General features: G+C 48.1%; 1 protein-coding gene across 1 annotated transcript; it reads right to left on the minus strand.

Annotated features, from left to right (window-relative positions):
• Nucleotides 1-631: 631 nt before the first annotated feature.
• On the minus strand, nt 632-21,912 carry Rnpep (arginyl aminopeptidase). The gene is made up of 11 exons (XM_075988068.1): nt 21,400-21,912; nt 17,076-17,216; nt 15,231-15,379; nt 11,529-11,645; nt 10,714-10,949; nt 6,094-6,207; nt 5,205-5,317; nt 4,927-5,035; nt 3,285-3,509; nt 1,905-2,047; nt 632-1,079 (listed from the first exon to the last, which is right to left on the minus strand). The coding sequence occupies exons 1-11, from the start codon at nt 21,844-21,846 to the stop codon at nt 921-923; spliced, it is 1,953 nt and encodes a 650-aa protein (XP_075844183.1). The 5' UTR covers nt 21,847-21,912; the 3' UTR covers nt 632-920.
• Between the last annotated feature and the right edge of the window lie 1,356 nt (nt 21,913-23,268).

Below are 23,268 nucleotides of genomic sequence, written 5' to 3' on the forward strand. Positions count from 1 at the left end.
ACGTGATGGAAGACAAAGGAAGCCTGAGAACACCCTATGCCTGTAGGCAACCATGCACAAATGACACAAAGGGGACCCCAAGAGGAGAAATTTAACAGTGACTTTGTCTTCTGCCTGTAATCCCAGCACTCAGTATGGAAGAGGATCTCCACAAGTTTGAGTCTGGTCTAGATAGTGAATTCCAGGCCAGAAAAAAACACAAAACCCAGGGCTGGAGAGATGGTTCAGTGGATAAGGGTACTTGTCACTCAGCTTGCTCCCTGGAACTCACCCGGTAGCACAAGATAAGCAACTTCCACAAGTTGTCCCCTGACCTCCTAACGTGCATCACAGCACACGTGCACGCACACACGTACACACACACATACACACGCATACGCACACACAGAACATCTCTTTTAAAAAAAACAGGCTGGGCAGTGGTGGTGCACGCCTTTAATCCCAGCACTCGGGAGGCAGAGGCAGGTGGATCTCTGTGAGTTCGAGGACAGCCTGGTCTACAGGAGCTAGTTCCAGGACAGGCTCCAAAACTATAGAGAAATCCTGTCTTGAAAAAAAAACCAAAACCAAACAAACAAACAACCCCCCCCCCCAAAAGACAGAAATAAATGACTCAGTCTATAACTCCAACTTATCTACTTTTTGCTTAAAAATGTTTATTTGAAAGAATGAAAATTTACTCTCTGCAGCCTGGGCTATAGGGAGCATGGAGGGCCTTCTAATCTCAGGACTCTGGACCAGAAAGAAGTTCCCACCAAGGCAGAGACCCCAGTGTCACAGACACATAAGGCCAAAGGACACACAGGCGATCTAAGAGAACAGAAGCTTCAAGACACTGGCTTGAGAACTTGAATTTGGGAAGGAACAATTCTTCAGGAAACACGTGAAGCCGAAGAGGTGGAGACCACCGACAGGAGCCTCTAACTGCCCTTGGGCACCAGGATCTGCCGGATGTAGTTGACCACGTTGCTGTGGAGCTGGGAAGCAGTGGCTGCAAAGGTGTCCTTGGCGAGGGTCCGGGCCACCTCGCTGCCACTCACCATGGCATGATACAGTGGGAGGGTGTACTTCTGCTTTCCCTGTAAGAAGTACAGACACCTATCCTCAGTGTGGGGTCAGGGCTGGAACGAAGCGCTTCTCTACCAGAACCACTGATTTTGGCATATTCTAGGGGGTAGAGAATGATCCTAGGCAGAGAAATGAACCCCAACTCATGGTAACAAGGAACCATCTACAAGCACAAACACATGAAATGGGTTGACACAAAGGGACTGCAAACTTTGAAAGCTGGAGGCAGTTATTTATAGAAAACCAGAGCATGTAAGGTCCATCTACAATGAAGCCAAACCCCGAGTCAAGTTCACGTAACTGTATGGCAGCTGCATGGCAAGCTCCTGAGACCCGGGGGCTTGGCAGCCGGCCAGACCACTCAAAAAACCTCCCATGGACTTACAGTCCCCTCTTCACCCAGCCTGCACTACAGAGGAAGTCACCTGGGCATTGCTTTGGATCCAATCAGTCCCTCCTTGCTCTGGAGTCAGAGGATGCTCAGTGGCGTCTCGCACAAGGATCCACTGGTGTTTGAACCAAGTCCCAGAACTCCTCCAGAGAGCAGGGACCTCACCCTTCACTCACCTCATTTGTCCTTTGCATTGCCCTTTGCCCAGTTTCCTTCTCTTTGGCTTCACCAGCTCATCTCCGCAAAGCTCCCCAGGCCTGCAAACTTCTCTTCCCCCAGGACAAAGCCTCAGGGGATCAGCAGAGTGATTAGGAGGGCCCTTAGAGGCCAGACCCCACTTCCTCTGAAGTGCAGACCAACCGGGCTCTCACATCCCCACAGGAAGACCTCAGGTATGATAACAAGGTCCACAGTCTGTGAGGGGACCAGAGATGCGATCACCCACCTGGCTCTGCAGGAATTCCTTCACTTTCCAGAACTCTTCTTGGTGGTCATTTTTAAGGATGATTTGGCCCCATCTTAGCCGTAACTCAGCGTTCCGGGCATTTGAAATCTTTGGGTATGTCTCTCCAAGTTTTTTCACATTCCCTAGAAAAGAGAAAGCAATGGGTTGTTTGTTAATGGCCAGCTGAGGAGGTTCACCTGTCTCTGCCTCCTGAGGGTGGCGCCACCACCGCCCAGCTCCCAGAAGGCTCTCTGTCACTAAGTGTCTAACAGAGTGCTCTCAAAAAGCACTGGCCAGAACATCAAGGAGGCTCCCCTACCTTTAGCATCGCTCATCCTGATGATGTATCTGGCACGGGGATGCTCTAGTCCCCCTTAATTTTACCCTAGACTTTCTGCTCTTCCCCCACGATTTCTCCTCCATTGTTGTAATAAATCTGAATCCAGCTTTGAAACCTGGGCATGTTCAGTTAATGATTTTGAGGATGCAAACCACAGTGTGCTAAAAGGTGACTCTCATGGGACCTGATGACTGTTATCTCTGACTGAGCAACAACAAGGCACGGGTGGGTAAGATGCTGGAGCTGGAGAGATGGTTTAGTGGTTAAGAGTGCCTGTTGCTTTCCCAGGGACTCAAGTTCAGTTACCAGCATCCACATTAGAAGGTTCACAACCACCTGTAACCACAGCTCTAGGGGATCTAACTCCCTCTTCTGGCCTTTGTGCTTTCTCACACACACGGGACAGATATACACACATACTCTTTTTTCTTTTTTTTGGATTTTTGAGACAGGATTTCTCCGTAGCTTTTGGTTCCTGTCCTGGAACTAGCTCTTGTAGACCAGGCTGGCCTTGAACTCAGAGATCCGCCTGCCTCTGCCTCCCAAGTGCTGGGATTAAAGGCGTGTGCCACCACCGCCCGGCTACACACATACTCTTAACCAAAAATAAATCTTTAAGATAACTTTTAAATAAAAAAAGAGTTTGGATGACTAGGCTCAAATCCTAGCCCAACCATTTATCAGTTGCGTGGATCAGCGGTGCTTTTCTGATGCAGTTTCTATTACCTGGGGATTAAGATCACAGCATCTTCATCACAGAGTAACCATGAGGATTAAGTGGTCTAACAGAAACAGCTTACGGAGAGCCCTGCAGAACCTGAGTCTTCATGAACGCCAGGCTTTGTTAATCTGACCCCAGTGACACCATGTATTAACCTGTACCATTCCGTGACGTATTCCTATGAGGAACCAGTCTCCTTTCTACACCAGAGTCTCTAAGAGGCAGGATCGCTTCTGAATCGCTCTGGCCTCTGACATGAAGCTCTGCACCCAAGAAGCCTGGATTCAGCATGGTTAAGGAGGTAACCTGCAGTCCTTACCGGGTGGGAGAGGGGACTTTTGCAGGATCTTATCTAGGAAGTAGACGAGCTGGTAGGTCTTCCAGGTAGAGATGGCTACAGCTTCAATGGCTTGCATGTCTAGCTCTGAGGTCACCCACAGCTCGGCCAGCTCTTCAGCTGGCTTCATGAGTGAGTCCCCAGGGGAGAGGTCGGGAAGGTAGGGGGGCCAGCCAGGGGTGTTCAGCCATCGATCAAACTCAAAACCTTCCAGGTAAAAGAAAAGAAGACACGATCAAGACTTTCCCACCAGTCATCACGCCCGAGCAATTCCCTAATTCCCTGGGCTGGTACTCTCCCCATTCCAAATCATCCTGGCAACACTTGGTGCTGCTTGCTCCAGCAGGCTCCTAGCTAGGATGGCATCTGGAGGCTGCCACAGTGGACTGAGCTATGCCTGCTTCTATGTGAAACTGGTTTTTACTTTAAAATTAACATCCTGTCCAGGTGACAGACGGCTCCTAGCTGCAGTCAAGTTCATGTCTCTCCATCACCACAGCACTGTGCATAAGCACCAGGGCCCCAAGCCTGGCTGCCCATCCTAGCTCTGCCGTAACTGTCTGGGAGGCCACCAGCATGTTATTTTACTTCTTGGCGCCTCAATTGTTTGTAAAATGGAGGTGCTAGGCCCCACCTTAGTTGACAGTTGTGAAGATTAAATGAGCAAATACACATTAAAAGCTTAGTGTACTGCCTGGTGCATAGTAAGCACACAGCAATTATTAACTATTGTTCGTTACAGTCTCATGACCTTGAAATTTGGGCCTCCAACCAACTGCGCTGCGCAACCAAGGCTGAAACTAACTTCACCAAACCAACCAGAGTGATTCAGAGTTCCCATCCCGACAAGGGGTGTGTCTAATGGCCTGTCTGGGTCACAGCGGGGACGTCCTCTCTGTTTGAGGAAGCAGTGCCTCCCTTGCTGATGTCAGAGCAGTTGCCAGGATTTCTCTTTGCTCACAGGGCTTAAGGAGATCTCGCCGTGAGCTCAGGGCAGAGGTGATGACCCCTCTTGCTGTCCTGCTTCTGATTTGGGCAGCAGAGGTTACAGCAATCTTCTGGAAAAGGCCAAGAAGTCAGCCTATCTCTGTTTCTTTTTGGTCCTGAGACAAGGTCTCATGTAGCTCACACTGGCCTTGAACTCACTGTGATCCTCTGGCCCCCAGCTCCCAAGTGCTGGGGTCATAGTCATGCCCAAAGGTTTTGATTTTTTTATGCTTTGACTTGAACTTGCCACGGAAACCAGGACTTCAAGTTACGCCTGTCGGCTGCCTCGGGCTTAAGTTCAACTTTAAAACAGGCTTTTCATTTGCTTTTGTGTTTCGGAGCTGAAGGTCAAACCCAGGTCGCCATACATGACAAGCAGGTGCTCTACCAGCTGAGCCACACTGTCAACCCAGGAAGTCAGAGTCCCGGCCAACCCATTCTTTCCAGGGATTAAGCCCAGAGCCTTGTCCACACTAGGCCTGTGCGCTACCGTGGGACTCCTCCCCAGCCCCCTGCGCAGCCTGGGGTCCTGGGCTGGCTCTCCAAATGCTGCTCCAACAGGAACCTATGACTTGATATTTTCCCATCTCACCTTGCTCGTTCTCTGGGAAGCCAGCAGTCCAGTTTCCCTGCTTACCTGGAATGGCGTCCACTCTCTTCTTCTTCAGCTCGGGGAAATACTCCAGGTAGAATTCCAGAAAATCCTCGGCTAAGATACTTTGGAATTTAAACTCTTCCACATAGGCCTGTAAGGAGGGACATGGTTGGAGCCTTCTCCGGCCATCCTGGGGAGCAGAGCGCCACCCCCAGCTCTCTGACCCCTTACCTCTTGTGCCCCTGCCCCTACCCCTGCACTCTGGCCCAGCCGCTTTATCTGTTCCTTGTCCTTCTCCCCTCACGGAGAGTTGACTGTACCTTGAGAAACTTGTCAAACTGATCCTGGTCACCCACCAGGTGGGCCAGGTATGAGACAAAGCAGTAACCTTTCTCGTAGGGGGTCTCGTTGTAGGTGTCATCGGGGTCAACGCCTGGCAGAGGAGAGAGCAGGGAGACTGTAAGCATCCATCTGTATTGTGTTCCTTGGCTTCAGATTACTAGCTAACTGTCGGAACTGCACACACAGCACGCGGTAGAGCCAAGGTTTCTAGGTCGCCGCTGGCCACCCATAGCACTTCAAAGGTAAGAGCAAAGGGCCAGTAACTAAGGATCTAAGAAAAGGCCAGAGAGTCCAGTGGTTCAAAGGGCTAGCACATTCCCTTGGGCAGAACCTTCAGCTAACTCGTAGGCTGGACATGGTGAGACTTTTCAAGTCCTGTGGTCACCACCTACACAGTTAACCTCCCACACATTGTTTTTAAACTGTCCTGGGCTAAAGCTAATTACCAGGGTACAAGGAGTTAGCTTTGAAACCAGTGGCACCAAAGAACACGAGCTCCGGCTGTACAAGAGGGTTTTAGGTTAGTCACACGTGGGACTAAAGGAAAAGGCTAGAAAGCAGGAAGTTCTGAGCTGCCGGGTGCAGGACCCCAGGCAAGTCATGGGATTGCCCAGTCCTGGGCGTGTCCTCTGTAAGATGAGGCTAGCACTCTTCAGAAGCCTCACTTAGGAGATGGTGAGAAAAGGAGCGGAGAGCGCCTGCACAATCAATGACCGCCACTAAAAACTTAGTGGCTGAAAGGGCTGGGCTGGTCAGGGCACTCCAGTGGCCCACTTCTCAAAGAAAGCATTCCGACACGTGGCTCAGACTAACTTGGGGCTCCGAGCGTAATTTACTGGAGGGGGGAGACAGAGGAGCCTTCTGGACCTGGTTCGATCTTCACCCGCAGCTTGTTGAGCGGGTTCTCCTCTCCGGAGACGTCCATGTGCTGCCGGAGCAGCGCACGCCCTGTTGCGGCCTCCAGGCACGTGTAAGCAGCTCCTGGACAAAAACAAACCACAGACCCCAAGTTCGCCATGTCCGCATTTTCCTGACAGAGGTACTGTGCTGTCCCCTTGGGGTCTGAGGCACAAGGCGTTATGTTCCAGGGTGACACAGACCAAAGTGACTTAGCCCCTAACTCTCAGATTCTTTGGGCTATAGAGGTTTGGCTAACATGACCCATAAGGATAGGGGAACCTTTCTTTGCCAACAGGAATGCACTTTTTTTGTTTGTTTATTTGTTTTGTTTTTCAAGACAGGGTTTCTCTGTAGTTTTGGGGCCTGTCCTGGAACTAACTCTTGTAGCCCAGGCTGGCCTCGAACTCATGGAGATCTGCTTGCTCTGCCTCCCGAGTGCTGGGATTAAAGGTGTGCGCCACTACTGTCTGGTTTGGTTCATTTTTATTTTTAGGTAACAACTTGGTTTCTATGAAACTTAAAATATTTTTCTCTGATGATCCTGTCTCACAAAAGAAAACTGTCACCTTCACAAACTTTAAGAATCTAAGCCAGGTGTGGTAGAATAGGCCTTTTCTCACCCAGTTCCAGGGAGACAGAGGCAGGTAGCTCTCTGCAAGTTTGAGGCCAGCCTGGTCTATATAGTGAGTTCCAGGACATCCAGGGTTACACAGTGAGAAAAGAAGTGGGAGTGTGGGGTGGTGACGCACACCTTTAACCCCAGCACTTGGGAGGCAGAGGTAGGTGGATCTCTCTGAGTTTGGAGCCAGCCTGGTCTACAGGGTGAGTTCCAGGACAGCCAGGGCTACACAGAGAAACCCTGTCTGTGTGTGGTACAGGAGTAACTTGGCTCAATGGGTAAAGGGGCCTGTCACCAAGCCCTGTTACCTACAACCAATTACCGAGATTCATATGATAGAGAAGTAACTACAGAGAGCCTTCCTTCGCCACATAAACACTGGGAACATTCACATGCCTGCACACTCTTCAGCTCTGCCACTTACTACATGTTCTGACTCTGAGCCTCCTCAAGCCTCAGTTTTCTTCTTCTGTATAATGGGAAAATAAAGTTGTGCTTTTATTTTCTAGTACTTTAGCTCTGGTGAGCTAAACTCACCCTGTAGTCCCTCTGGCCTTGAGGTCAGAGATCTGACACCACGTCCAGATTGGTTTTGCTTGTCTCTTTCTTTTTGGAAAGAGTATATGGCTTTGTTTGTGTGTCCATCTGCATACCAGGAGAGCATCAAACAGCTGTGAGCTGCCATGTGGGTGCTGGGAATAGTACTCAGGAGCTCTGGAAGAGCAGCCAGTGCTCTTAACCACGGAGCCATCTCTCCAGCCCTGCCACAGGATTCTTAGTGGCTGAAAAAGACATTCACAAACAAATCTTGCTCTTTGTACTTTGAATAAGAGTACAACTCTGTTCAAACCTTTGGGGAAGCAAAAGATAAAACACACTAAAAGTCTTTATGCCTTTTCTTCTAGCACTTGGGAGGCAGAGTCAGGTGGATCTCTGTGAGTTCGAGGCTAGCCTGATCTACAAAATTGACTTCCAAGACAACCAGTGCTGTTACACAAAGAACCCGGAAGTCTTTGCCATGTTCAGACCCAGAGGTGGTGTTTCTAACAAAGTCATCCTTACTGAGATCATCTGAGGTGTGCACTGACATGTATATGTAAACAATGGTCTGGGGCTGGAGAGGTGGCTCAGAGGTTAAGAGGTCCTGAGTTCAATTCCCAGCAACCACATGGTGGCTCACAACCATCTGTAATGAGATCTGGTGCCCTCTTCTGGCTGGCAGGCATGCATGCAGACAGAATACTGAGAACACTGTACACATAATAAATAAATCTTTTTTAAAACAATGGTTGTCAAAATACTTCTTTATTCTTTTCTTTTGAGACAGAGTCTTATGTAGTCCACTTCTGAATCTTCTAGAGATTACAGGCATGTACAATCATGCCTAGTTTTTTAAAAATATTTATTTATTTATTAGGTATACAATATTCTGTCTGTGTGTATGTCTGCAGGCCAGAAGAGGGCACCAGACCTCATTACAGATGGTTGTGAGCCACCATGTGGTTGCCGGGAATTGAACTCAGGACCTTTGGAAGAGCAGGCAATGCTCTTAACCACTGAGCCATCTCTCCAGCCCAATCATGCCTAATTTTATGCCTGGGACAAAACCTAGAGACCTCCTGTTAGGCAAGCACCCAGCCACTGAGCTATTAAATTGATTAATATCTAGTCCCCTGCTCTCAGTGCTAAGGACCAAACCCAAGGCCTTGTGCATGCTAGGCAATCACTCTACCAAAGGGGCTATATTACAAGCCTAAAACCTAATTTAACTAATGTTTTAAATTTTTTTCTTTAATGACTTTATTTTATTTTTATTTTGTTTATTTCTTTGAGAATTAAAAATATTTTTGTTTTATTCTGAGACAGAATTTCTCATTTAACAGCTCTGGTTGTCCTGGAACTTGCTTTGTGGACTGGGCTGGACTCGGACTCACAGAGATCTGCCTGCCTCTGCCACCCAAGTGCTGGGTTGAAAGGAGTGCACCACCATGCCCAGTACGAGTTATTTAAAAAATATTATCATGATTTAAAGCCATAGGTGTGAGCCAGGAATAATATAGCATATGCTTTAATTCCAGCCCTCAGAAGGCAGAGGCAGGTGGATCTCTGTTCTATGTGAATTCCAAGCCTGTCAAGGATGCAAAATAGAAACAAACAAGACCCATAGATGTTCAATCTTTCATACTTACATATGGAAATGGAACTGGGCATGACGGCACATAGCTGTGTCCCAGCATGGGAGGTCGAGGTAGGAGAGCTGAGTCTGCTCTCTTCTACATAGTGAGTTCCAGACCAGAAGAGCCTTACACAGCAGGATTTTGCCTGCGATCTCTGCCCCCAATTCTGGAGACTGAACCCAGGGCTTTGTGCATGCCTGGCAAGCCCTTTCCCAACTAAACAAATGAACTGTATCCTCAGACCAAGGACTGACTCAAAAATGTCCCAAGCGCTGGGTGTCATGGCTCAGACCTCTCGTCTCAGCACTAAGGCAGGTAGAGAGGTGGTCTATGTGAATTCAAGGTCAGCCTGGTCTACACAGTGAGTTCCAGGCCAGCCCTGTGAGAGCTGTCTCAAATAACAAAAACCAATAAAAACAAAACAAAAACTAAAAGGGGTTGAGAGATGATTTCTGGTCTTTTAGAGGACTCAAGTTTGGCTCGTAGCACCCATGTCAGGCCGCTCAAAACTGCGTCTGCTGCAGATACCTCTGACCTCCAAGGGCGCTTGTTCTCGAGCACACTGACCCTCAAGCAGACACAGCCCTACATAGAGTTTTTTTTTTAAAGATTTTTTTATGGTCTATTTAACTTTATTTTATATGCATTGGTGTGAAGGTGTCAGATCCCCTGCAACTGGATCTTTAGACAGTTGTGAGCTGCCATGTGGGTGCTGGGAATTGAACCCAGGTCCTCTGGAAGAGCAGTCAGTGCCATTTCTCCAGTCCCCTCTACATAGAATTTTAAAAACATAAGTAAAGAAAATAAAGAAAACAAAGCTGGGCAGTGGTGGCGCATGCCTTTAATCCCAGCACTTGCAAAGCAGAGGCAGATAGATCTCAGTGAGTTTGAGGCCAGCCTGGTCTACAAGAGCTAGTTCCAGGACAGCTAGGACTGTTACACAGAGAAACCCTGTTTCGAAAGACCAAAAAAAGAAAGTAAATAGACTATATTTTTGATTGTATTGAATGCTGAAATTACAAATCTATATTTTTCTACATTTGCCAAACATCTTGTTTTAAAATAATAATAATTGCCGGGCGATGGTGGCGCACGCCTTTAATCCCAGCACTCGGGAGGCAGAGGCAGGCGGATCTCTGTGAGTTCGAGACCAGCCTGGTCTACAGGAGCTAGTTCCAGGACAGGCTCCAAAGCCACAGAGAAACCCTGTCTCGAAAAACCAAAATAAATAAATAAATAAAATAAAATAATAATAATTGTTCTACTACTTAGAACATATAATAGACAGCAGCCTCTTATTAATCTTATTAATTCATGAATGAGACAGCAGCCAAGCTTTTCAAGCTTTTGAGGTTTGTTTTTTGTTTTGTTTGTGTGTTTTTTCTAATTTTTCTAATTTCCTGGTCTTTTTTTTTTTTTTAAGTTTTTTAAGACAGAGTTTCTCTGTGTAACAGCCTAGTTGCCCTTGAACTAGCTCTTGTAGACCAGGCTGGCCTCGAACTCATAAAGATCCTCCTACCTCTGCCTCCCAAGTGCTGGGACTGAAGAGGGCCCAGCTCTGGTGCCCTCTTCTGGCATAAAGGTGTACTCACATACCATATGATCACGCATATACATAAATTAACTAATTAAAAAACAAAAAAGTTCCAAGTAGATTTAGCCCTTGAAGGTCCTTCACCTGAGATTTGTGCCTAAGTTCCTCCTCCCTTCAATGCCCACCTACACTGTGAAACTACAGGAGCAGATGGCACTAAGAATGGGGCCAGGTGCTTTAGAAGGAGAGCGCCTTACCAAACAGGATGGTAGAGATCCTCCTCTGGGCATACATGGTGAAGCCTTCGTTGAGCCAGAACTCCCCCCAGTTGGCATTGGTGACCAGGTTCCCAAACCAGCTGTGGGAGATCTCATGGATGATGACATCGGCTAAGGAGCGATCCCCTGCCAGTAGGCAGGGGGTGACAAAAGTCAGACAAGGATTCTCCATTCCTCCAAATGGAAAGGATGGCGGCATGAAGAGCAAATCGTACCTGCCAAGAAACCGGAGGTCACAGGAGGCCCTAACTCCTCAGAGAAGACCTCACGTCCCTTTCTTCTTCAGAGCCAGGGCTGCAGCCACTAAAGTGACAGAATAACTCAGGTCCAGGGCTGAAAATGAAGTCCTTCCCCAGGAAGCTCCCCTGGATCCTTCCCCAGGAAGCTCCCCTGCCTTTGTGTTTGTTCTCTTAAAGGTAGCCAAGCCCTGCTTCCCTCTCCTCCGCAGTGAGCATGCCCTCACCTCCATCAAACTTACCTCACTGGAGGCCAACTTGGGGCCATGAAGACCAGCCTGCATCTTCAAGCCTGCAGCTCAAGTAACCCCCCACAGAGAGGAAAGCTATGCTCACAAAGGCCCTGGGTTTCTCCATTCTCCCCACCTCTAGCTTGGCAGCACTTCAAAAACTATTCCTCCCATATCCCGTTAGCAGCCACTCAGAGCCTGGTTCATCCTTTCCTCTTTGCTTTCTCCTGTCCAGGGAAGCTTTGTTCTAGGAGACAGATGGAAGGGAAGCAGCCCCAGGAAGGTGGAAACTCAGTTTCACAAACACATCATTTAGTTGATACCACACCTTCCCCAAACATAGGGTCCGAAAAGCTTCTCTCCCGTTGCCAGAAATTCTTCTATCACCCCATTGTACTCTTCCTTGGCAGCTTCAATTAGGCAGGGCTCTGCCCACACCCGGCTCCTAAGCAAAGAGAGGCGGAAGAATGCTTAGAAAATGCTGCTGCAGCTACATGAGCCACCTGCAGAACACCATTCTTGGTCCCATATCTGAGCCAATGCGATGTGGCCACGTGGCCAGTCACTCGGCCCCAAAGGCTGCTCATCACAGCGGGTATGAGAATCTAAGCTCGCCTTGAGGAGGTGCCAGTCAGTTCCTCCAGACAAGACATGAAATCCATGGCTTTCACACTGAACTCAGTGCTGCAGGAGTGAAGATGAAATAAAACAGAACATATGACTCGGGCCCAAAACTCAGCACTGAAGAGGCTGAGGCAGGAGGATTGCTGAGAGTTCCAAGACAGCTAGAGCTATAGAGTGAGACAAATTTCAAAACAAATTAAAACAGTAGCAACTATATTGAGACCAGCCTGGTCTACAGAGCTAGTTCCAGGACAGGCTCCAAAGCCACAGAGAAACCCTGTCTCGAAAAACAAAACAAAACAAAACAAAAAAAAAACAAAAACAAAACAGTAGCAACTATAAAACACAGAATATAAGAGGCCTTCATAATGTGACACACTTCCTTCTTCCTATTTATAGGATAGATGAAAGAATTCTGATAATAGCTGGGTGCGGTGGTGATGCACCCCTTCAATCAATCCCAGCACTTGGGAGACAGAGGGAGGTGGACCTCTGTGAATTCCAGGCCAACATGGTCTACATGGAGAGTTCCAGGGAAGCCAGACAGACAGGGCTACACAATGAGACCTATGAGACACCTCTCTCTCTCTCTCTCTCTCTCTCTCTCTCTCTCTCTCTCTCTCTCTCTCTCACACACACACACACACACACACACACACAAAGAAACAAAACAAAAATCTGATAACGGAATACCTGGAATTAAAATTTGTCTTCTAAGGGGCTGGAGAGATGGCTCAGGGAGTAAGAGCACTGACTGCTCTTTCAGAGGTCCTGGGTTCAATTCCCAATACCCACATGGCAGCTCACAACTGCCTGTAGCTCCATTTCCAAGGGATCTGATACCCTAACATGGAGTATATACAGGCAAAACACCAGTACATACTAAAAAAAAATAAATAAATCTAAAAACAAAAAAACTCTCTTCTGAGAAACATATCAATACTAATGGAAAAGATGCCAGTTCTTCTAGGTGCCAAATGGTACTGTGCCTTTACTTCATAGTAAAGCTAGAATGGGCTTCACTCCTCAGAGGGCACTATGATTTACTGACCTTTAAAAGGTCTAGAACAAGGTCAGAGAGATGGCTCAGGGGTTAAAAGCGCCCGCTGTCAAGCCTGATGCCCTGAGTTCTGAGACCCACACAGTGCAAAGAGAAAAGTGACTCCAGCAAGTTATCCTCTGATCTCCACATGGGCATCACCGTGCTCATGCACGCATATGTGTGCACACACACATGCACACACACGCGCACATACACATGTACACACACATGCATACACACACGCACACACACACATGCACACACACACACGCACACACACATGCACACACACACATACACATGCATACACACACGCACACACGCGCACACGCGCACGCACACACATGCACACACACATGCACACACACGCGCACACACACACGCACACACACATGCAGACACACACGCACACATGCATAAAACACACGCACACACACGCGCACACACACATGCGCACACACACATGCAGACACACACATGCACACATGCATACACACATGCACACACACACACACACACAAATAAATGTAGATGTTGCCAGACAGTGGTGGTACAGGCCTTTAATCCCAGCACTAAGGAGGCAGAGGCAGGCAGATCTCTGTGAGTTTGAGGTCAGCCTGGTCTATAGAGAAAGTTCCAGGACAGCTAAGGTTGAAACACAGAGAAACCCTGTCTCAAAAAAAAAAAAAAAGTCTAGGGGGTGGAGGGGGAGGGACATGGGAGGCGCCGAGGAAGAGACAGAAATCTTTAATAAATAAATAAATTAAAAAAAAACAAAAGGAAAAAAAAGTCTAGGATAAACAAAAACAAGCCCATGTATAAATAAATAAAACTAGCATGGCCAAACATGTGTGTTTACAATGTTTAACATATAGTCCCTTCAACTTTCTATAATTCAAATTTTTCATAAAAAATAAGATATAGAGAGCGAGGTGGTATACATCTATACTACTAGCATTTAAACTTTTATTATGTGTATTTATGTGACTGTATGATATGTATGTATGTGCCATGCACACATGTGCTCGGCACAATGTGGGGGGGGGAGTCCTCCAGTTCCACTGGGTAGATAGGTCCCAAGGTTGAACTCAGATTATCAGGTGTGGTGGCAAGCACCTTTACGCAACGAGCTATCTTGAGACTGCCATTGTAGTACTGGGGTTAGCTCAGGGGTAGAGAACCACATGTCTCTAGCATGCTTAAGGCCCTGGGTTTGACCCCCAGCACACCAAAACAATCAGGATTAGCACTGTTTTGAATGTGTGTGCTGGAAGAAGGTACCAATGGAATCCTGTGTATTATTCTACCTGACAGCTAGGAGCTGATGTAATTCACGATACCACTAGTTTTGCAGAGCCTTGCTGTAAAACATGAGGCTTGTAATGAATCTTAGGGAAGACACCACGATCTTCAGAGCTAAGAAACAACAAGAAAGTCAAGTGAGGGGCCTGTGCTTTGCAGTCCTACCTCTGACCCTTTCACAGCAGGATTAAGCTGCAGAGGCAGATGATATGAAAATCAGAAAAACCTATTCTCTAGGGTTTTGTTTTTTTTTGGGGGGGGGGGGGTTGAGACAGGGTTTCTCTGTCCTGGAACTAGTTCTTGTAGACCAGGCCGCCTCTGCCTCCCGAGTGCTGGGATTAAAGGCGTGCGCCACTGCTGCCCGGCTATTCTCCAGGTTTTAGACAGGCTAGAGTATTCTATATGGTCCTGGCTGGCTTTGAACTTGAGAGACTTTCTGTCTCAGCATCACTGGGATTACAGGTTTGTGCCACTATACCCAGCTCATGGCTGAAGTTCTTGTCTCAAGAAACTGTACAAAAGCTGGGTGGTGGCACATTTCTTTAATCCCAGCACTCAGGAGGCAGAGGCAGGCGGATCTCTGTGAGTTCGAGGTCAGCCTGGTCTACAAAGCAAGTTCCAGGATTTGAAAAACCGAGAGAGAGAAAAAGAGAGAGAGAGAGAGGAGAGAGAGAGAGAGAGAGAGAGAGAGAGAGAGAGAGAGAGAGAGAGAGAGAGAGAGATCAAAGTCGTTTACTTCTAGAAATCAGTGCTAGAGAAAAAAAGGGCTTTGATGCAGGGATCTACTACAGTGGCTAGAAGGGCTCTTAGCACTTAAAGTTACTAGTCAAAATCAGTCTTCTGGAACTACCACCTGGGCACCAGCATCACTTGGCCGAACAACTACACTAGCAGGAGAGGTGGTCTCAGGGCAGACATAGAGGGAGGGGAAAAGGAGGGGTGGGGAGGAAGAAGAGAGAAAACCAAGAACCTCCACCAGCCTCCTTAGGACCTGAAGACAACAGACGCAGTTCGGCACTGCCCCGGGGTCAAATCCAAGGTGGCCTGTCAGGTGTTTCTTACCTGGGTCCAACCTCAGCTGAAGCCAGATCTCCGATGGCCAGAGCTATCAGGTAGGAGGGGATGGGCTGGCACATCCGGAAGAAGAACTTATTCGAATCTCTCTTCTCCCAAGTGCTTGCGCTCATCACAGCTGTGAAGCCATCTGGGACCTGGCGACAGAGGAAGTGTAGGAAGCCTCACTCGGAGAGTCTTTGCCTACTGCTTTGTCCTTTCCAAGGCAAATTTTTGCTACAAGGCCCTGGAACGTTCGATGGTGTCCATGTTGTGCTGTGTCCTCCCCCAACACACATTCTGAGTGTTTGAATTACATATATGTACCACCAAGCCTGCAAAAAGGTATCTTTTTGTTGTTGTTGCTGTTTTATGAAACAGGGTTTCTCTGTAGCTTTGGAGCCTGACCTGGAACTAGCTCTTGTAGATCAGGCTGGCCTCAAACTCATGCCTCATTACCACCTGGCCAAAAAGATATCCTTTTGACTGACTTGAACAATAGGATCAGAAACTAAACAGTGATGGTAACATCTCCAAGCTCATCCTGGAGAACAGGAAAGCTGCGAAAAACTTACACTGATGGCATTTGGACGGTGTAGAATTTCTTTTAGTGAACCAGGCATGGTACAACATGGCTTTGATACCAGCACTCAGGAGCCAGAGGTTCTCTGAGGGTCTGAGCCAATCTTGTCTACACAGCGAGCCCCAGGCCAGACAGGGATACATGGTAAGATGCTGCCTCAAACAACAAAGTCTGCAGATGGAAAGCTATATGGGGAAGAATTTTCCAGATTCTGGATTTCAGATACACTGGATCAATAAAATAATTTATCAACCAAAATGAGACCCTGATACGTCTAAAATTATATTCTCTGTCTCTTTCTTTCTTTGAGACAGAGTCTGACTAGTTGGCCAAGGCTAACACTGAACTCATGACTTTTCTTTTTGAGACAGGGTTTTTCTATGTAGTCCTGGCTGTGCTGAAACTCACTATGTAGACCAGGCTAGCCTTGAGCTCACAAGAGATCTGCCTGCCTTTTCCCTCTGAGTGCTTGGATCAATGGTGTGCACCACCACCATCTGGCATAAACTCATGATTCTTATTTATGCCTTTGCCTCCCAATGGCTGGGATTACAGGCATGTGTTACCATGTCTGGCCTTATTTTTTTTTAATGTTAAAAAACAAAACAAAACATTTATTTTCTTATGTTGTTTAGTTTTTTAAAAAGATTTATTTATTTATTATGTACACAGTATTCTGTATGCATGCATGCCTACATGCCAGAAGAGGACACCAAATCTCATTACAGACAGTTGTTAGTCACCATATGGTTGTAGGGAATTGAACTCAGGACCTCTTGGAAGAGCAGCCAGCGCTCTTAACTTCTGAGCCACCGCCCCAGCCCTTGTTTTGTTTTATCTTAGTGTATGGGTATTCTGCCTGCATGCATATATATGTGCATCATGTGTATGCCTGGTGCTAATGATTCCTTGAAACTGGAGTTACAGACAGTTGTGAGCTACCATGTAGATGCTGGGAAATGAACCTGGGTTCTCTAGAGGAAACACCCAATGCTCTTAACCACTGAGCCATCTCTCCAGCCCCTATTTTAATATGTTTTAATTATATGTAGGTATGTGTGTGTCTGCGTGTGGGCACCTGCATATAGATGAAGGTGCCCGTGGAGGCCAGAGGTACTAGATCCCCTGGAAACAGAATCATACAGTTGTAAGTCACTGGATGTTGGTGCTAAGAACCAGAGTCCTCTGGAGGAACAGGAAGTGCTCTTAACTGTTGAGCCGTCTCTCATTCACAAGCCCAAGGGCAGACACACTAAGCTAAATCACCTTACCTCGACAAGAGCCGAATACGTGCACTTCACTGCAGGAGTGTCAAAGCAAGGGAAGAAGGCTCGGTTTAACACCGCCTGGCCCTGGGTGTACACAAAAGGTTTCTTCTTTCCTGCTGTCTGCTCAGGAGCCAACCAGCAAACCTAAGGGAACAGAGGGGCGTTTCAGAACAGACAGATCACAGAGAAAGGAGCGGGCTGAACTCAAGACATTTTCAGGTAATCCTTAAGCTCTTGCTGCCAGCCACTCTGTCCCTGATAGGAATGTCCTTTCCTATTGTGTATTTAATCTACCCTGGAAGATGCCATGTTCTCATGCCCACATCACAGGGCGGACACTGCATTGCCCAGGGTACCCCATGGCATCTCAGGAATCCCATCAGGGCCTCTCACTGGATTGCGTCCTCCTCTGTGTCCCTTCTCATTGTATGAGTTTCCCATATAACCAGTATTTTGCAGTTCTGACAGAAGAGCAGAACCAGTAGGAGTCAGGGGTTGATTTCTTTTTTCTTGGATTTTTCGAGACAGGGTTTCTCCGTAGCTTTTCGGTTCCTGTCCTGGAACTAGCTCTTCTAGACCAGGCTGGCCTCGAATTCACAGAGATCCGCCTGCCTCTGCCTCCCGAGTGCTGGGATTAAAGGCGTGCGCCACCACCGCCCAGCTCAGGGGTTGATTTTTGTTGCTGCTCATTTGTTTTTGTTCTGACAGGGTCTTCATGCAGCACACGCCATGCCCAGGTTTCTTTCTAGGAATACTTCTGAGGCAGTCAGTTCATCGTGTAGTAAGGCAACTCCGATTCGCTCACATATCTGGGTAGACTGGCTCTCCCCTTTAAGAAATCTCCCAATGACCCTTTAGAAAAGCCCAGAAGTGGGATGCAAACTTTCCTTAATACAGGCATGGTAAGACATCTGGGTACCTTAGCATCTGATACAGCAGAACAACCTATCGGCAGCGCAAGGATATTCAATCACAGACTGGCATTCTGACCATCAGGAGACGGTTTCCAAGGCACAACTGGGTTTCCTTGGTTATTCCAGATCTCCTTTTTGAGTATCCAAGCTTATAACTGATGTGGCTATCTCTTACTTAGGAAAGCCGAGGCTTCGCCTTGAAAAGAGACAAACCTAACTTTTGCCCTTAGCAAAAGGAAATTATATACAACATAGATAAAATTGTCCATGTGTGTGTTCCCATCTGAGATTACACTATTCCAGGGAGGTTTCACAGGTGAAGTAAAGTCTGATTAGACCTTTAAGGACAAGCAAGAGTCAGATGTTGAAAGGGAAGAGAAGCCCTTCTCCAGCAGGTGGGTGGGGAGGCAGGCCTGGGTGCAGGCTCTGGATAGGCTGGTAGGAGGTGGGTCTGAGCAGGCGGGAGAAAGGGCTTTGAAAATAAGGATCCAGGCCGGGCGGTGGTGGCGCACGCCTTTAATCCCAGCACTCGGGAGGCAGAGGCAGGCGGATCTCTGTGAGTTCGAGACCAGCCTGGTCTACAGAGCTAGTTCCAGGACAGGCTCCAAAACCACAGAGAAACCCTGTCTCGAAAAACCAAAAAAAAAAAAAAAGAAAAAAAAAAAAGAAAATAAGGATCTGCAACATGTTAAAGGAGCAGAAGAAATCCACATTGGATACTGGGTTTCTCTTTGCCTGTTTTTGTCCAAGTGTAATAAATATAATTAGTCTTCCAATAAATACAGTGTGGTGTGGAAGGTCGGAGGTGACCCGGTAGAAAAAACTGACATAGTAATGTAGGTGACTGAGGTCAACAGTCAGAAGGCACATGAATACAGACTCAATACAGTGTGATCAAAGTGACACGTTACCTCTGAATTTCCCCTCTACATTTCTCATTTACTCACAGGGAAAAAGTCTGAAAAATTCCAATAGTCCAATAGAAGGGCATACTATAATACACCTGAACAGCACCCCTCCAAATCGTTAAGGTTACAAAAAAAAAAAAAGTCTGAGAAACTGTCACAGAGAACCCCAAAGGTGCACAGCTAGCCAAGCATAGTGACACAGGCCTTTAATTCTAGCACTTGGAACACAGAGGCAGGTGAATCTCTGAGTTTGAGACCAGAATACAGAGAAACACTGTCTCAAAACTGGTCAACCCAGCCGGGCGGTGGTGGTGCACGCCTTTAATCCCAGGACTCGGGAGGCAGAGGCGGGCGGATCTCTGTGAGTTCGAGACCAGCCTGGTCTACAGAGCTAGTTCCAGGACAGGCTCCAAAGCCACAGAGAAACCCTGTCTCGAAAAACCAAAAAAACCCCAAAAACTGGTCAACCCCCCACCCGCAACAACAAAAAAGGATGCGCAGCTAGCTACAGTGTGCTGCTTTGGCTGAGATCAGGAAGCAGAAAAAGAAGTATGCTTCAAAACAAAACAAAAAACCCTAAGATCCCCTGTAAAGCCTGTGTCGCCATGGTAGCAGCGTCAGCTAGTGTGCATGGGTACTGACTCAACTGAGCTAACGGGGGCGTGGAAACTGCAGGGCATGGGTGCTATCTGCTCAGTTACGCTGCTACTCGGCCTTTCGTTGCTATTTTGAACTTGCAATCCTCCTGCCGCAGCTTCCCGAGTACTGGGACTCCTGGCATGTGCCATCCTGCCTGGCTGGTATCAGAAAACAGAATGATGCAATGAAGAAGCCTGCGAGTACAGGCACTCCAGACCATGTGGATTCCGGGAGGAGGCGCTGCAGTGCTTGGCTAAGAACTCTCATCAGGATGGTTGCAAAGGAAAAGCACACTAATGCCTTAGCGAAGTCCTTCAGGGCCCAAAGGGCAATCCTTTGTAAAGCAAGGAGCAGCCTCAGCCATGATGTCTGTTTGGTTTTAGGTGCCACCTTTAGAGTGGGCAAATTTAGCAAAGGTTCAGTTTTCCCATCCTGCTTATTTCTAGCTCCCACTGAAAGTTAGGAATTAAGATATAGCAGAGGAACCTAAGATGGAGGGCTGGAGAGATGGCTCAGAGGTTTAGAGCACAGAGGTCCTGAGTTCAATTCCCAACAACCACATGGTGGCTCACAACTATCTATAGTGAGATCTGGTCCCCTCTTCTGCCATGCAGGCCTGCATGCAGGCAGAACACTTGTGTGTGTGTGTATGTATGTATGTATGTATGTATATATATACATATATATTATTTATATATGTAAATAAATAAATCTTTAAAAAAAAGATATAGCAGAGGACCCTAAGATATTTCCTGATGCCAAACTTCCCTCCGGCACCGAAGAAGACTTTCCTTTGCCTTTGGGGCTAGGTTGTACCCTGTGATTTTGACTTTCAGTTTCCCAAACAAGTTCTATTGCAAGACTCATTTATTCCTTCAGCCTTAGAAGGAGGAAGTGGAACTGCTCTTTAGGACAGCTCGAAGAGCAACTGATAAGCAAGTTTCAATAGTCGCAGGAAGCTTTGGTGAACCTTGTAATCCAGACTAAGGCTGTCACTCTCCTAGTATGGTACCCTTAACTTCCAATATTTGTCTTACTCTGAAAACCTTAAGACTTCACTGATCAACAGAGAAGACCAAATTACTATAGAGCCTAGCCTACTCTAGATACACATTCTCATTCTTGCTCAGAACCTTAAGTCCAAAGCAGGATTTCTTTCTTTCTTTTTTGTTTGTTTGTTTGTTTTTTCGACACAGGGTTTCTCTGTAGCTTTGGAGCCTGACCTGGAACTCTGGAACTAGCTCTTGTAGATCAGGTTGGCCTCGTATTCACAGAGATCCGCCTGCCTCTGCCTCCCGAGGGCTGGGATTAAAGGCGTTGCGCCACCACCACCAGGCTTCAAAGTAAGATTTCAAAGGAGGAAGCAAAATTAATGATCTAGGCTTCAGGGCTGTTTTAACCTGTGCAACCAGAATGGCAGGATAAAAAAGGGCCGTGTCAGCATCTAGCTAACTAACCAACACTGTCCAGACTCCATCAAAGATAATTATATATATATGTATATATATATACATATATATATATGTATATATATATAAAAACAGACATAAACTTTGTGTATGAAGTTTCTCATCCAGAGAAGATACGCAGGATAACGGAGAAGTGGTTTAGCACGTGTGTGATAGAGGCAATCTAAGACAAATCCACAGACCAGGGAGGCAGGAAGGAGCAGCAGGAGGAACACAGCACCAGATGGAGAAGTCCGAGCCCAGAGCGGGGACCCGGGAGCAGAATCCAGAGCCGGCACTGGGGAGGAAGCAGAGTCGGCGCCTGGGGAATCTCCTGCGGAAGCTGCAGAAGCAGGGCCAGGTGTCCTGCTCGAGGGCTGGGAAAGGCCTGTGGCCCTGGCACACGGCGCGCACTCACCCCGGGTCCCTCCCCGACGCGGTAGGTGAGCTCCAGCTGGAAGCGCTCGCCGACGCGGCAAGGCTGCGGGAAGGCCACGCACAGGGCCTGGCCATAGTGCGAGAAGGGCTGCGTGTGGAACTGCACGGGCTCCGCGAGCGGCTGCTGATCTCCGGGCTGCCCCCGCCGCAGCTTCGCCGCCGTCACCTGCAGGCAGCTGTGTGAGTCCAGCCGCAGCTCCGAGGCGCCCTCGGGCAGCAAGCAGCGCAGCTCCAGCACCACCGTGCCGTTCAAGCCGCGGCTGCCCGGGCCCGGGCCCGGAGGCCCGAACTCGGCCCGTAGGTCCAGGTGCAGGTGCAGGATCTCGAAGGCGCGGAAGCTGGAGGCCGAGGCTACATCCACCGCCTGCGCCGAGTGCAGCGGCCGCCGGGCCACGCCGCCGCGGCTACCGGGCCCACTGCTCTCCATGGCTCCTGAGCGGTTAGTTGCTCACCCGCCGGGAAGACGAGCGGCTCCGCGGGCCCCGGCAGGCTCCGCCTCGAGGCGACGCGCCACCGTGGGCCCCGCCCCCCCGAGGATTGCGGGAGGCCACCGCCCCCAGCAAATCTGGGCCACACCGGCAGTCCCCCTCCCTAGCAGCGCACGTCCCCTCGTTCATACGGGTTCCTAAGCCACCTGGCGACCGAGGACGGTGGCGTGGTGGGTCACCCTTCGCCACCCTTCTTGTGGATTCCCCATCCTCTGAGCAGTCAGCAGGATGAGGGGACAGAACCTGGACTGGAAGGGTCTGTGTCTGAAATCTCACTCTTGTGTGACATCTTGGACAAATTGCCTGTAATACAGGAGTTGTAATGCTGTTTCTCTGTCGCCTAATAAACAGTCACCCCATTCCTCTGTGATCTGACACACGGTGATCTTTAGAGTTTTGTGCCAGGAGCAGGGTCTTTTCTGTTGTTCTGTTATATCTATATATTCCTACTGAAAGACTCTAAATGCATTCTTAAGCTCCCTCAACCCTAAGACATTTTTCTAAAACCTTACACTCACTCTATCTTGGAAAAGGGACAGTCGCCCCCCCCCCCCCCACACACACATACTGGACACACACACATACATATCCTCCTGTGTCCTTTGTAAATAACCACGTGCTGGACTGCTCATCCCCCTGTGTCCTTGAGAATAATCTTCAAACGTAACTCCATTTTGGGAATTGAGGCAAATACAACCCACAGATGTTGACTCAGTTCCTGATGTATTAATTTAGTCACTGAACCAAAGGTCAGGATGGACCACAGATGCTCTCCCTTATCACCTGACCACACAGTTAATCTCCTGCCCTGGAACAGACCAATCATTGCTAGTAACCCTTTGAATAAGCCAATCCAATAAGTTGGAAAACAACCTACAGGTTCCCCCCTTGTGTCTGTGGCTTTTCGCTTTAAGAGATGGGCTGCAACAGCTATCGATGTCCTTCATAACCCGAACCTGAAGGGCCCTGTCATGACAGAATAAAAATCCTCTTGCTTTTGCATCAATTTGTGGTTATGTGAATGGTGTCTGGAGCAACTCCTCCCTGATGTTCGGACATCTAGTCCAACACTACCTACTTAATGGTTTACTTGTTACTATTTTTTAACTTTTTATGTGTTTGGGTGTTTTGCCTGCCCGTATGTGTGCCTAGTACCTGCAGAGGCCAGAAGAGAGAGCCGGATCCCCTGGAACTGGAGTTACAGGCCTTGTAAATCGCCATTTGGGTGCTGGGAACCAAACCAGATCCTCACCAAGTGCTCTTAACCACTCCCTACCCTACAGAGAGTGTGTGTGTGTGTCTGTGTGTTTAACTTTATGTGCATTGGTATCAGAACCCCTGAAATGGAGTTACAGTTGTTA

Source organism: Microtus pennsylvanicus, chromosome 10, assembly GCF_037038515.1.
Source record: "Microtus pennsylvanicus isolate mMicPen1 chromosome 10, mMicPen1.hap1, whole genome shotgun sequence".
Classification (NCBI taxonomy): domain Eukaryota; kingdom Metazoa; phylum Chordata; class Mammalia; order Rodentia; family Cricetidae; genus Microtus; species Microtus pennsylvanicus.